The sequence below is a fragment of the Dendrobium catenatum genome, unplaced genomic scaffold (assembly GCF_001605985.2).
Source record: "Dendrobium catenatum unplaced genomic scaffold, ASM160598v2 original_scaffold_280350, whole genome shotgun sequence".
NCBI classification, from domain to species: domain Eukaryota; kingdom Viridiplantae; phylum Streptophyta; class Magnoliopsida; order Asparagales; family Orchidaceae; genus Dendrobium; species Dendrobium catenatum.
In genome coordinates, this window is record NW_021598742.1 from 79727 (window position 1) to 93480 (window position 13754).

The following is a 13754-nucleotide window of genomic DNA, read 5'->3' on the forward strand; positions in this document are numbered from 1 at the left end:
GGAAAAGGGAGGGGAAGACCACGAACCTGGACGCTTCCTGCGATTGGTGGGTACTACGCTGCCCTCACTTAGGGACTTCAATCTCTCAAAGACTCTCAAGCTCTTTAAAATACATAAGTGCAGAAAATTTTATAATATCATTCATCATCCTTCAAAGAAGGGAGAGGAGGCTTTAAATAGCCAATACAATGAAGAAAATATAAAAGACCAACTTGCCCCTAGGGCATACATGTGACTAGGCGCTCAAGTGAGGGCATAAAAGGAAAATGTATAATAAAACTCATAAATATAATGAACTAATACATCAATAATAAATCTAATACAATGATAATCTGATGCAAGAAAAAATTTGAGAAAAGCCCTAAATTTTTGCAAGTAAGAACTAAACCTTCATAAGAAAGAGAAGAAACACAAAACATCAAAAAACTAGACAAAATACAACAAATAAACCAAAACAACTCCACTTTTATAAAATAGAATGACTTACAAACTTTGACACTTACAAAACGACTCAAACAAAATTATATAATAAAAAACCTAAATTTGCATTTCATTTGCTTTGGGAAGAAGGATACAAGTGGCGTCGGACTTGTAGATAGAAGAAGTAGATTAGAAGCCGAGACGAAGAAGAGAGGACAAGCTCGCAAGCTTTCTTTGGCAAAGAGAGGAAGAAAAGGCATTAGCTCGCAAGCTATACTAGAAACCCGCAGGTTTAGATCCAAAAATCAACTACATAACATCCTTTTTATGCTTCAAAACATCTCTAATTTATAAGAGAAAAGAGGGCAGCCAAACAGCCAACAACCTCCCTCCAAACCAATCAAGAAAAGAGAAATAGAAAGCCAAAAGGCATACCAGGACAGCAGCTGAAAAGCCACCCAAAAATCAGGCCAAATACATCAATGTACAGGCTACCAGGGAAGGAACCGAAGAGGAAGCACATGGGGGCGGAACCAGCAGGAAAAACCCAACAGCCAGCCATGGGAGGAAACCGAGAAGGCAAGCATAGGAACTGGGTAGAGGCAGCCACGGGAAAACAGCCAGGGAGTAAACCGAAGGGGCACCAAGAGGAAACCGAGGAGGCACAAATGAAGGGAAAATGCCAATGTCCACTTCACATTATGAGCTGAAATTAGAAGAGAAACCTTTTTATATTAATGAGCTAAAGTCACATCTCAACATTTATGAGCTAGAACCACTTAGTTCCAAAATTTTCAGCACAAAACCAAAACAGCCAAGGACCAAATCGAGAGCAGCCAAGGACCAAACCGTGAGACAACAAGCAGCCCAAAGAACAAATATTCATTTTGTTTTGACCCCCCTTGCCTACATCATAATCAAAAGTAAAACGGTGCAATCGTGGCCGTAAGTCGATGACCACACCTCTGGTAGACTCTCCAAGGTTGGATGTCCTCATCATTGATTCTTTCATACAATACTGATTTGATTTCATTATTTTGTGAGGACTTCTTATGCTAGCATTTAAGCTGATTTTCGTGGAGTGAAATGAAATGAAACATATGGTCGTCTTGTTATTGAGTGTGATTCTGTGAATTACCATGCTTATTTGCTGATAAGTCTTTTTGTCAATGAGGTGGTTTCAGTTGTTTTATGGGCTCCTTCTTCATCTCCCTTACTATACCCAATGCCTGTATATGGAGAAGCATCAAACCATAGGTACGTTACATCTCAGTTTGATTTTTTAATAGCGAACTCTGTTCTTGCCTTTGTATCTGTAATGCAAATTGTTTAATCGTTTTGTCTTTTTCTGTTACTAGAAATAACTGTCCAGATTTTTCAGCTTTAAAGTTCTAATATGTTTTGATTGTTGTTCACCTGCAGTGCCGTTGATCTAGTAAATCCTGACTTTTCAGTGCATGGTAGAGCCCTGACTTCAAAGGAATATTCACAAGAGATTGTTCTTCATTACGGTGATGCTCTCTTTATACCTGAGGGTTGGTAAGATTTATTTTTGCCACCTGTCTTTTTTTTCTTGATGTCTTAAAATTAGAGAAAATGATGGCTAGCTGCTCTACTAAATCTCCTTTATTACATTCTGATTACTGTTAAACCTCTGCACAGATTATAAAATTTGAATCGATAATACTTTTTTGCTCACCACTAGTAGTTCTTCCTAAAACACAATTGGGATTTTGCTTCTTCTGTTTTCCGCCTTTTTTGACAACTTGAAGTTTTTGGAGTTGGCTCAGAATATCATTAGGAGCCAGTTTAATGACCAGTCCCAAATAAATTCTTATGTTCTCTATGTATGCCTTACTTGATTAGGATAGAGAAAACGATTAAAATGATCTCTTGACTTTTTATGAAAGACCAATATGGTCTCAACTATATTAAATGATCATTTTGGTCATTCAACTCTTTAAAGAATAACTATGGGACTATTTTGATTCATTTTTAAAGACTTGAGGGACCAAAATGATCATTATATAGTTGAAGATTATTCTGGTCCTTCATAAAGAGTTAAGGGACCATTTTGCATTTTGACCTCTTTAAAATATATTTATATTTAATGTGCCCGCTGAACCTAAAAAAAAAAGGGACCATTTTAATCTTTTTCCTCGGATATATTCTTAAGTTTATTAGGTTGATATTTGACTGGGTAGAGGCAGCCCGCAGGTTTAGGTTGTTTCACGCTTGTGGGAATATAACTTCTAGTCAAACCTCGTATTATCACTGTAGCATTAGATTAGGGAGCCTTATTGATAATCAACAACAAATAAGTCAATAGCTTGTTGTGAAATTAGGCTTTGAGTCAATGAGCCTTAGTTATGATCCCTATATGGTTCATTTAGAATCATGGATACCCTCACCCTAGGTAATGCCATATGGATCGATGGTGATATTAAGCCAAGGGTATGATTTTATTATAAACATTGGCATGCTTTACTGCAAGAAGGATCTCATAACCAGTAAACAAAATGGCTTTGATGCTTGAAACATGTCTAGCTGTGATTCAGAGCTCATGGGCATGACCTAAAAGGCGTTGGAGGCATATCATGGTCAAACTAGTTGGTAAAGATAAACTTTTGTTAACCCTTAAAAAGGATGTGCTAAGCTTTGGTTTGTTTTCTTGGTTTTATATGGAGTGGAATGAAGCCCGCATGGTATATGAGCTTCTTGATTTTTACATTACCCTTACAATGTAGGTTTATATTCCTTAGGATGTGTTAGACCTATCCACTGGACTGGTCTAGCCGGTCCATATCAGACCGGCTTACGAAAAACAGAGGCGGAAGAGTCTGCCTCCTGCATGCCGATCAAACCGAACGGAACAAAAAGAGCATATTAGGAAGGTTTTGGGAGAAGTTTAGGAGGGAAATTTGAATGTAGAGACTATTTAGAGATTTCCTTTTGAATTGTATGCATTAAATAGTTTGTTTTCCTAGGGTTAGTGATGTGAAACAACATTTGCATGGAGTTACTTTAAGGAAATTAAAGAGAGTAGATTTAACAAAATAATCCCAAAATAAATTTTTTGCTTATAACAATGGTTGATCATTAAAATTCTTGGTTTTTAACTCGCTTAGGCAAAGAAGAGCAAGGTCGGTTAACCAAACAATTTAAGAAAATGCCAAGATCAATTGTAAAACTATGACGATAAACAAGAATCCGCGATTTAATAATGAGAACTTTCATCTTTGGAGCCCATACGCTCAACTAGTCTAGGTTTTAGCGGAAGAAGAGTCTCCACATTAGAATCGAGGTCACTCCGAGGAAGAAAGAGCCTAAGATCGTCGTTCTTGGATAGGTGGCCGGAGTGGTGGAGGATGGCGGTTGTCCAAGGATGATCCAACGTCCCTTTGATCTTTGCTCGTCGATCACATCCACTAAGGTGTAATGGATACGGTCGATGTAATCTTCAATAGTGTCATCAAAATCGAAGCCCACGTCAAAGAACGGTGATTGGAGGATGTCAACTTGATCTTGGTCGCACAAACCCAAAGTTCTATTTGGGTTCCGCCATGCATTCTTGCCGGGAGTTGATGGAGCATTCGAGAGAAGAGGGGAGGTGGTCGGCTAGGGTGGAGAGGCCAAGAGAGGAAGTAAGGATTATCAAATCTGAAATAATGTCAGATTCCTGAATTGGGAGGAAGGACTTGGGTGGAGAAAGCAAGCCAATTCCCAAAGAGGTGCTCGGGTGGGAGAGTAAAAAAAAACTTCAGAAAATATTTCAGATTTTCTGAAACTGAATTCTAGTGGAGAGAAGTGGGGGATGGGAAAATTAATTTGAAAATTCAAATTAATTTCCAATGGAGGGGCCGGCAGTTAATGAGGGCTTAGGGGAGTTAATGGGAGGCAATTGATATAATTGGAGAGAGAAGAAAAGCCAAAGAGAGGGGCCGGCCAAGCATAGAGGGAGAAGAGAAATAACATTAAACAGGTGGGGCCCACATGGCTAAACAAGAAATTGAAGAAAATCTGAATTATATTTCAGATTTTGATAAAAGGGGAGTTTCCTAATAAGAGGACTATTAATTAGGATTAATTTGAATTTCAAATTCAAATTGAAATCTAATTAATATGAGGGCCTCAAATTAAGGAATTAATTTAGGAAAGTAGTAAAGGATTCAAGGAGAATTTGAAATTTGAATCCTGGAACCATGGGAGGGGGCCGGCGGCAAGCCTGGATGGATGCTAAGGAAGGGCGGCCGGGCCTCTTGGCCGGAGGTGGGATGCAGCCGGCGGGCAGTTGGCGGCCAGATGGGGGGCGGCGGCAATGAGCGAGGGAGGGGAAGAGGTAGGGAAAATTTACAGATTCAAAGAGGGAATTCCAATTTTCCACAAATGCTTCAACCCGAATCTCCACGACGACGAAGTGATCAAGAGAAATAAAGGAAAATAGTAGAGCAAGAAAGAACCTAGAACTCACAAAGAGATCTAGCTTCTCCTACGAACTCACTAAGAGATCGTGGAGGTTTACACTCACAAAGAGAACAAGAAATGTCAAATTTTTCATTCATCCAAAACTGAAATTACAATGCATGAGGCCTCATATAAATAGACCAAAATGAAATAACAAGAAATGACACAAATGCCCTTTTGGGCTACATAAGCGACTCAATGTCCATAAGGGCAAAAACGGAAAAACATAAAATAACCACGAAACCTAGGACGCTTGCTCGATTTGCGTGGTCTACGCTCACTCACTTAGGACTTTCAATCCTCTCAAAGACCCTCAACTCTTAAATACAAATTGCAGAAAAAAATTTTATATATCATCATCTCTTCAAAGAAGGAAAGGAGCTTTAAATAGCCATACAATGAAGAAAATATAAAAGACCAACTTCCCCTGCGCATACATGTGACTAGCGCTCAAGTGAGGCATTTAAAAGGAAAAATGTATTAATAAAACTCATAAATATAATAAACTATACTCAATAATAAATCTAAATACAATGATAATCTGAATTGCAAGAAAAAACATTGAGAAAAAGCCCTAAATTTTGCAAGTAAGAACTAAACCTTCATAAGAAAGAGAAGAACACAAAACATTCAAACTGACAACAATACAACAACTACCAAAAACTCACTTTATAACAAGAGAATGACTTACAAACTTCACTTACAAAACGACTACAACCAAATTATATAATAAAAAACCTAAATTTGCATTTCAAGTTCTTTGGAAAAGGATAACAAGGGCGCGGGACTTGTAGATAGAAGAAGTAGATTAGAGCTGAGACGAAGAAGAGAGGACAAGCTCGACAAGTTTCTGTAGCGCAAAGAGAGGAAGAAAAAGGCATAGCTCGCAAGATATACTAGAAACCGCAGTTTAGATCCAAAAATCACTACATAACATCCTTTTTATTCTTCAAAAATCTCTAATTTATAGAGAAAGAGGGCACCAGACAGCCAACAACTCCTCCAACCAATTCAAGAAAAGAAATAGAAACAAAAGGCATACCAGGCACAGCAGCTGAAAAGCCACCCAAATCAGCCAATACATCCAATGTACAGGCTACCAGGGAAGGAACCAAGATGCAAGACATGGGCGGAAACCAGCAGAAAAACCCAACAGCCACCACGGGGAAACGAGAAAGCAGCATAGGAACTGGTAGAGCGCAGCCGGGAAAACAACCAGGGATAAACGAAGGGCCACCAAGAGAAACCACGAGGAGGCACAAAATGAGGAATAATCGCCAAATCCATTCACATTTGAGCTGGAAATTAGAATAGAAACCTTTTATATTAAATGGAGCATGTCACATTCAACATTTCTGAGCTAAACCAACTTATCCAAAATTTTCAGCACAAAACCAAAAAACAGCCAAGACCAAAGATCGAGAGCAGCCCAAGACCAAAACCGCTGAGACAAACAAAGCAGCCCCAAAGAACAAATATTCATCTTTTGACCCCCCTGCCTACATCATATCTAAAATAAAACGGTGCAATACGTGGCGTTTGTAGGTCGATGACCACACCTCTGCTAGACTCTACAAGGTGATGTCCTCATCAATTGTCTATTTACATAACAATACTGATTTGATTTCATATATTATTGTGAGGACTTCTTATCTGCATTTAAAGCTGACTTTCGTGGAGTGAAATGAAATGAAAATATGGTCTCTTTGTTATTGAGTTTGATTCTGTGAATACCATGTTATTGCTGAATAAGTCTTTTTGTCAATGAGGTGTAATTCAAGTTGTTTTATGGGCGCCTTCTTCATCTCCCTTACTATACACCAATGGCCTATATGGAGAAGCATCAAAACCATAGTACGATTACATCTCAGTTTTGATTTTTTAATAGCGAACTCATGTTTGCCATGTATCTGCTATGCAAAAATATGTTAATCGTTTGTCTTTCTGTTACTAAAATAACTGTTCCAGATTTTCAGCTTAAAGTCTAATATTGTTTGAATTGTTTGTCACCTGCAGTGCGTTTGATCTAGTAAATCCTGACTTTTCAGTGCATGGTAGAGCCGCTGACTCAGGATATTCACAAGGATTGTTCTTCATCGTGATCTATCTTTATACTGAGGTTGGTAAGATTTACTTTTTGCCCACCTGTCTTTTTCTCTCTGATGTCATTAAATTAGAAGGAAATGATTTATAGTGCTCTACTAAAAATCTCCTTTTATACATTCTGATACTGTTAACCTCTGCACAGATTAGTAAAAATTTGAATCATAATATCTTTTTGCTCACCACTAGTAGTTCTTCCTAAAACACAAATGATTTGTGTTGTTCTGCTTTTTCCCGTCTTTGTTTGACAACTTGAGTTTGTTGGAGTGACTCAGAATATCGACTTAAGGAGCCAGTTTAATGAGCCATCGCAGGAAATAAATGTCTTTTTGTCTCCGTATGTATGGCCTTACTAAGTTAGGTATAGGAAAACTGGATTAAAATATCTCTGACTTTTTATGATAAGACAATATGTCTCGAACCTAAATATTGTAAATAGTCATTTGGGTCATTGGTCAACTCTTTAAAGAATATTATTGGATTATTTTGATTTATTTTTAAGACTTGAGAGATCAAATATGATGCTATTATAGTTTAGATATTCTGGTCTTCATATAAAGGATGTTAGGGACGCGATTTTGCATTTTGCCTCTTCTAATATATTGTATATTTAATGGCCTTGCTGACACCTAAAAAAAAAAGGACCATTAATCCTTTTCCTTCCTGATATTATTCTTAAGTTTAGTTATGTTGATATTTGACTGGTTAGAGGAAGTGCCCGTAGGTTTAGGTTGTTTCAGTTGTGGGAATATAACTTCGTATGCAAACTCTATTATACTGTTAGCATTAGATTAGAGCCTTATTGAATAATCAACTAAAATAAGTCAAGATAGGCTTGTTTGTGAATTGCTTGAGTCACATGAGCCTTAGTTATATCCTATAATCGTTCCAATTTAGAATCAATGGATACCCTCACCAAGTAATGCCTAATTATGGTCGATGGTGATATTAAGCCAAGGGTATATTTTTATTAATAATTGGATGCCTTTTACTGCAAGAAGGATCTTCATAACAGTAAAAAAAATAGGCTTGATGCTTGAAACATGTCTAAGCTGTGATTCAAGCTCATGGGCATGACCTAAAGGCGTTAGTCATATCATGGTCAAAACTAGTTGGTAAAGATAAACTTTGTTAACCTTAAAAGAGATGTGCTAAGCTTTGTGTTGTTTTTCTGGATTTTCTATGGATGGAATTGAAGCCCGCAATTGTATATTTGAGTACACTGAATTTTATTATGCCCTTACAATGTAGGTTTATCATTCCTTAGATTTGTTAGACTATCCACTGATGGTCTAGCCTGGTCATATCGGACCGCTTACGAAACAGAGAGCGAAGAGTCTTCCTCCTGCCATGACCACAACCGCTGCGTTGAAACAAAAAGATCATATTAGGAAGCGTTTTTGGAGAAGTTTGGAGTGGAAATAGTTGAAGTTAGAGACTATTTAGTAGATTCTCCTTTGATTGTGTAGCTGCATTAAATAGGTAGTTTTGTTTTTCCTAGGAGAGTAACGAGTGGTGATGATTAATTTAGACAATTCGGTGGATTTACTTTAAGAAATTAAGAGAGTAGATTAAAAAATATCCAAAATAAAGTTTGTGTTGATTGATAACTGGTTTGATATATAGTAAATTCGCATATTTTGTGGTACCTCGCTTGTGCAAAAAAGATGCAAGGTCGGTTAACCAAACAATTTAGAAAAGCAAAGATAAATTGTAAAACACGTACGATAAACAAGAATCCAGCGCTTAATAATGAAGAACTTTCAACCTTTGACCCATAATCGCCAATAGTCTAGGTTTAAGCGGAAAAAGAGTCTCCACATTAGAACTGAGTCATCCAAGAAGCGAGATAAGATCGTCGTTCTTAGAAGTGGGTTCGAAGTGTGGAGAAGGAGCGGTGTCAAGGATGACCAGACGTCCTTTGATTCTTGCTCGTTATCACATCCACTATGATGTATATGGGATACGATCGATTTAATCTTCATGTGTCGTCGAAATCGAAGCCACATCAAAGAGGTGATGGAGGCTGCGACTTGATCTCGTCGTCTGTAACAGGAATCCAAAGTTCCATTCAATTTCCGATCCGCATACATCCCTTTTGCTTGTAGATGGAGGGCAAGGGAAGCAACCCGGAAGTGAGGATTCGGAGTGAGGGGAGAGAGACGTCGGGTGGACTAGGGGTAGAGAACTTTCAGAATTGGAGCTCTAGATGTATCCAATTAGGTGTAGGGGGAAATTTAATTTGAAAAGTCAAATTAATTCCAAATATGGCTGATGGGCGGTTAGAGCTGCTTATGTTTTTTATTATTTTTTTTTTTTTTTTTGTATTTTGTTATTTTATTATATATCTTAATAGTGATATATGAAGATTGATTGAGACAATTAATAAAATAGGAGAGAGAAAAGCCATTTCAAGGGGAGCCGGCCACTACGTATAGAGGTGAAGGAAAGGAATAAAAATCATAAGGTGGCCATGATTATTATTATTATAATATACAAATTGATTTTACGTCAGTATTGATTTAATTATAGAAAATCCAAAAAGAATGCATAAATATGTGAGGAAAACGGATTAGAATTTAATTTAGGTTAATTCCCATGAAAGAACTTCCAATCAGGAAGACAAATAGGGAAAGTCAATTAATCATAGAGATTTGAAAATCCCTGAGCTCGGCGCAAGGATTAGGCCGGTGGCTAGATGGCCTGCCAGCAGGGTGCGGGATATGGATGGGGGTTGGCCGGGTGGAATTTCACCGCCGTTGGAGGCTGTGGTAGGGACGTGGGCTGGCAGAGGCTGGCAGATGTGGCTTCAGCCAGGCGGGTGCTGGGTGGGGCTCAAGAAGGTGGGGTAAGTAGAGAGTTCCTGGAAGGAAGTTAGAAGACCGTCTAAAGGCAGAGATGTGGGAAATAATTGTCGCATAATTCCACTATGAACTCCAAACTCGCCATATGTGAACTCAAATCTCCACAGCGTGAATGAATTGGATCAAGAGAATAAAAGGAAAACGAAAGAAAGCAAGAAGAACGATAGGAGAACCTAACAAAGAGGATAGAGATAGCTGTGGGCTCGAATAAATTCGCCGTCGGCCCGTGCTCTTTCGTTCGCGAGCGAGATTTAACTGAACAAGTTCCGAGGTAAATTTTAGGAAGCAGATGGGTTGGTAGATAAGACAACTACCCAGCGAGATTCGCCCTCATTTTGCGAGGACTTTGATCTGATTTGGTTTCCTATAGGCGGGCAAGCCCCTATCGTTATTTCCTCTCGATCACGAGAGAGAACTTTCGATTAAGGCTAGTCGTCGATCAATACTATAGTAAATACGTGCATTCTGGCAGTCATAGTAGCACATAATGGTTTAGGATACTGTAAGATAATTGATTTGGAAATGGGTTTTGATTTATAATTTGAGAACTGGATGGTTTTGGGAATTTTGGGAGTTTTGTATTAAGTAGAAATTTCACCATCCATCCTGCACTTAAATGACTGATTGTGGGGAAGGATGATGGGCCTGATCAAAGATCCCATGTTCCGGTCATCCCCGGCCATCGTGTCTGGTCTAGCTTAGTCAGAGGGTGAGGGATCGAGCCCCAACTGAAGAAGATCTTGTCGCAGCCATGGGTATGCTTCGTCCGAAGTGAACGCTTGTAGAGCCTGGTGAAGTTTGTCTAAGGGGACAAATTTATAATCCACCTTATAGATACAGAGGCTTTGTGCCGACTTCGAGTCTTATTTATTGATTCATTATTTCAAGGTATTTTACCTATTTAAGAGAATTCTTTTTTGGTTTATATTTTATTTGTGCTTTTTTTTTCATTTTTGGTTTTTTTTTAATTATACTTCGTCTTCTTTATTTCTGTTTTTTTATTTTTTTGGTCTTTTCTTTTATTTATTCTCTTAATCTACTGTCTGGTTTTCCTTAGTTATTTGGTTACCTTTTCCGGCATATTTATCTGCAGTGCCATTGCTGCTGTGAACTATGCCAGTTAAGGAAGTACCATCCTCGGCAGAGATGTTTGCGATGAGTGAATTTCGACTAGGCATGTTTTTGCAAGTTAGATTTTACCCGCAGGATTGCGATGGTTGAATTGCTGGCATAGTATTTCATTTTTCAATTTTGGAAATTTGAGGCTTTTTGTGGAGCTTTTTGGATTTTGGGTTTTTGGATTTTGGGGTTTTTATGGAGTTATGGATATCTTTATGGGTATTTTGGTTGAGCTTATGGAGTATTTGAAATGAACTTCAGTTGAGACAATTGAAAGTATTTGTGAGACCCCCCGGTTTAGATTGCATTCAACACGGCCATCTCGGGTTTCGGGTCATTTCCATTTAAAGCTTGCAACCTTGTTCAACTCAGCAGCTATTGACTGAGATCGGTTCGTAGGCTTCGTGCCTTTATTAGTACATTCGATATTATTACAGGCCTAATGCCTAATATAATGTATTTGGGGGAGCAAAAATAGAAACGTCGGCTCATAAACAGTAATATTTGTGTTTGTGTTCGACCGTCGACTTCTATGACCTCGTATAAAGGATCGTTTCGAGCTGATTCCACTTTCACCTCCGCGATTCACCTAGACGTCACGTGTGACCATAAACGCCGCCGGAGCCATGGGGCTTTGGAATTGTATTTCCCCCTTTAGTTAGCTCTGTGTATCATAATTACATGGACACGTGCGGGGTATTCTTGAATAGACTCCTTCTGTTGTTGTGACGGACGGTTGTAGTCCGGTGGGTGGAGCTTCTGATAGAATTGTTTCGCTGCTTCGTACAGGTAGCTGTATGCCTTATTTGTTGATTTTTTGTAGGCGGGTCATAGTGCACTAACTAATCTCCGCATTTGATCGTAATCGCTTGAGTTCTTGTAGTTGTTATGGTTCATGTAGTACAATTCGGTATTGTTATGAGTGGAACAGTAGATGTATTCCTTACCAGACGGAAATGACTTAGGATACTGCATTTACTGGAAGCTTTGCACTACCCAAATGTGCATGTTTGACACATAACATTTGTACTCGTAGAAGCGAATATGTGTTGGCAGATCTTCACTTTGTTTCTCTGGTTGTAGTTGATGAAATGATACAAATGTCTTCGTCAATAGACTTAGCGGATATTCAAGCCCATTGTTGTTTTCCTCAATTCGTATTTAATGCATGATATCTGATGTGTTTGCTTTTAGTTATTCTTGACTGTTAGAGCCTATCATGTCCATTGTACATTGTGTACTTTTGAAATCATCTCACATTTATTCCTTATACTACATGATAAGATAGTATTCAGAGCTGTTGATCGCTTAATTGCATATTAGATTTTGCAATTCTGAGCACTATTATGCTATCACATTTATAGAGTAAACACCCTTGCAATTCTTGATCACAAGTTTGTACATTTCATATGCATTGAATTGAAAATGTAGTCTATATTTATTGGAAATATTGTATCATCATTTTAATGAAATTCCTTGCTTGATTTCGTCTTAGTTATGCTAACTACCAAGTTAGATTTGCATTCCCACTTGGCTCTTGTTTTATGTTGATATCTTGAGATCCCACCTTCATGAGTCTCATGTTTGTATGTTTATGGTTTTATTCTCAAACTCCATAAGACAATTGTGGTATTTCACCTTTCAAATTGCAGTATTTTTCTTTTCTCATTTTGAAAGCTTAGTGCTAGTTAATCAAATCAAATCATTATATTATTATTCATTTGATTAAATTTTATCAAGTTAAGTAAAGCAATATCATTTGAGTCAAGTTTGTATCATTGGCGTCATTCAAATTGGTTTCAAAACAAGTTCATTGCAAAAATCCCCGATGGTATCTCTGTAGAGATCAAGTTAATTGTCCACAATAATCACACTCAAATCTGTTTGAGTTTAAAAGTCAATGTCATATTTCTCATTTGATCAAAAATGAGTTAAATGTTCAAAGCTTTGATTCAAACTCTTCTTGATTAAGCTTGATATTTAAATCTTTGTTCAAGTTTGCACTTAATATGTTAAGTCACATCCTTGTCCTTTGAGTTCAATCAAGTCAACTGTGTACTTGTAGAGTCCAGTTTCATGTCGTCCAAACCAAAGTCCATGTTCAAATTGTTCCAGATTTGACTTCAGTTCGAGTTCAAATCCACTTGATGTATAATCAAGTTCCATCTCACTTGCACATTTCTTTTTATTGGATTCAAGTTTGATTAATCGAGTTAAGTCAAGTCCACAAATCCATTTTGCTCTCAACCTTGTCTGTGTTCAGACAAAATTTCGGCAGCCTCCGGCGTCTCCCCGTTTAGGGAAAAACCAAGAGGCCGCCTACCGCCACGTAAATAAATATACGGCACGGTTGTGAGACGCGCGGGTGTTTTATTGTTTTTCTCCACCACGCGCACTAAGGTTGCTTGGGTTTAAAAGTATTTTTTGAAAAAGAGACAATTTTTAATTTCCCCGCCGGTACTTAAAAGTGACCCCGCTTGCCACACGTGCCGCACCGGGGTTCCATCCTACATGGCCAATAAAGGTGCTTAGGACATTCTCCAATTTGCCACGAATATTGAAGCAAGGTTTTGAGTTTAGAAGAGTACGTACTCCGCGGGTTGTCGTGTTGACATGTGATCGAGGGGTCACTCGCTACCTCGTCTGTAGGTGTCGCACGGGTTCCTCTACCACGGCCACTAAAGCGTGCTTATGTGGTTTACCGGTCACACAGGACATCGAGAAGGAGAGTATGGGATTATATATTTTTTTTCTATATAATTTTTTAATTAATTATTAATTAAG

At 38.2% G+C, this 13754-nt stretch overlaps 1 protein-coding gene across 4 annotated transcripts in view; it reads left to right on the plus strand.

The window, feature by feature from the left end:
* The window catches only part of LOC110093688 (hypoxia-inducible factor 1-alpha inhibitor), a 67153-nt gene that overhangs the window by 16827 nt on the left and 36572 nt on the right, over positions 1 to 13754 (plus strand). For all 4 annotated transcript variants that reach the window (XM_020818655.2, XM_028692795.1, XM_028692794.1 and 1 more), the window contains 2 exons: positions 1605 to 1677; positions 1843 to 1959. In XM_020818655.2, the coding sequence (XP_020674314.2) occupies positions 1605 to 1677; positions 1843 to 1959 (190 nt within the window). The remainder of the gene's footprint in view (positions 1 to 1604; positions 1678 to 1842; positions 1960 to 13754) is intronic.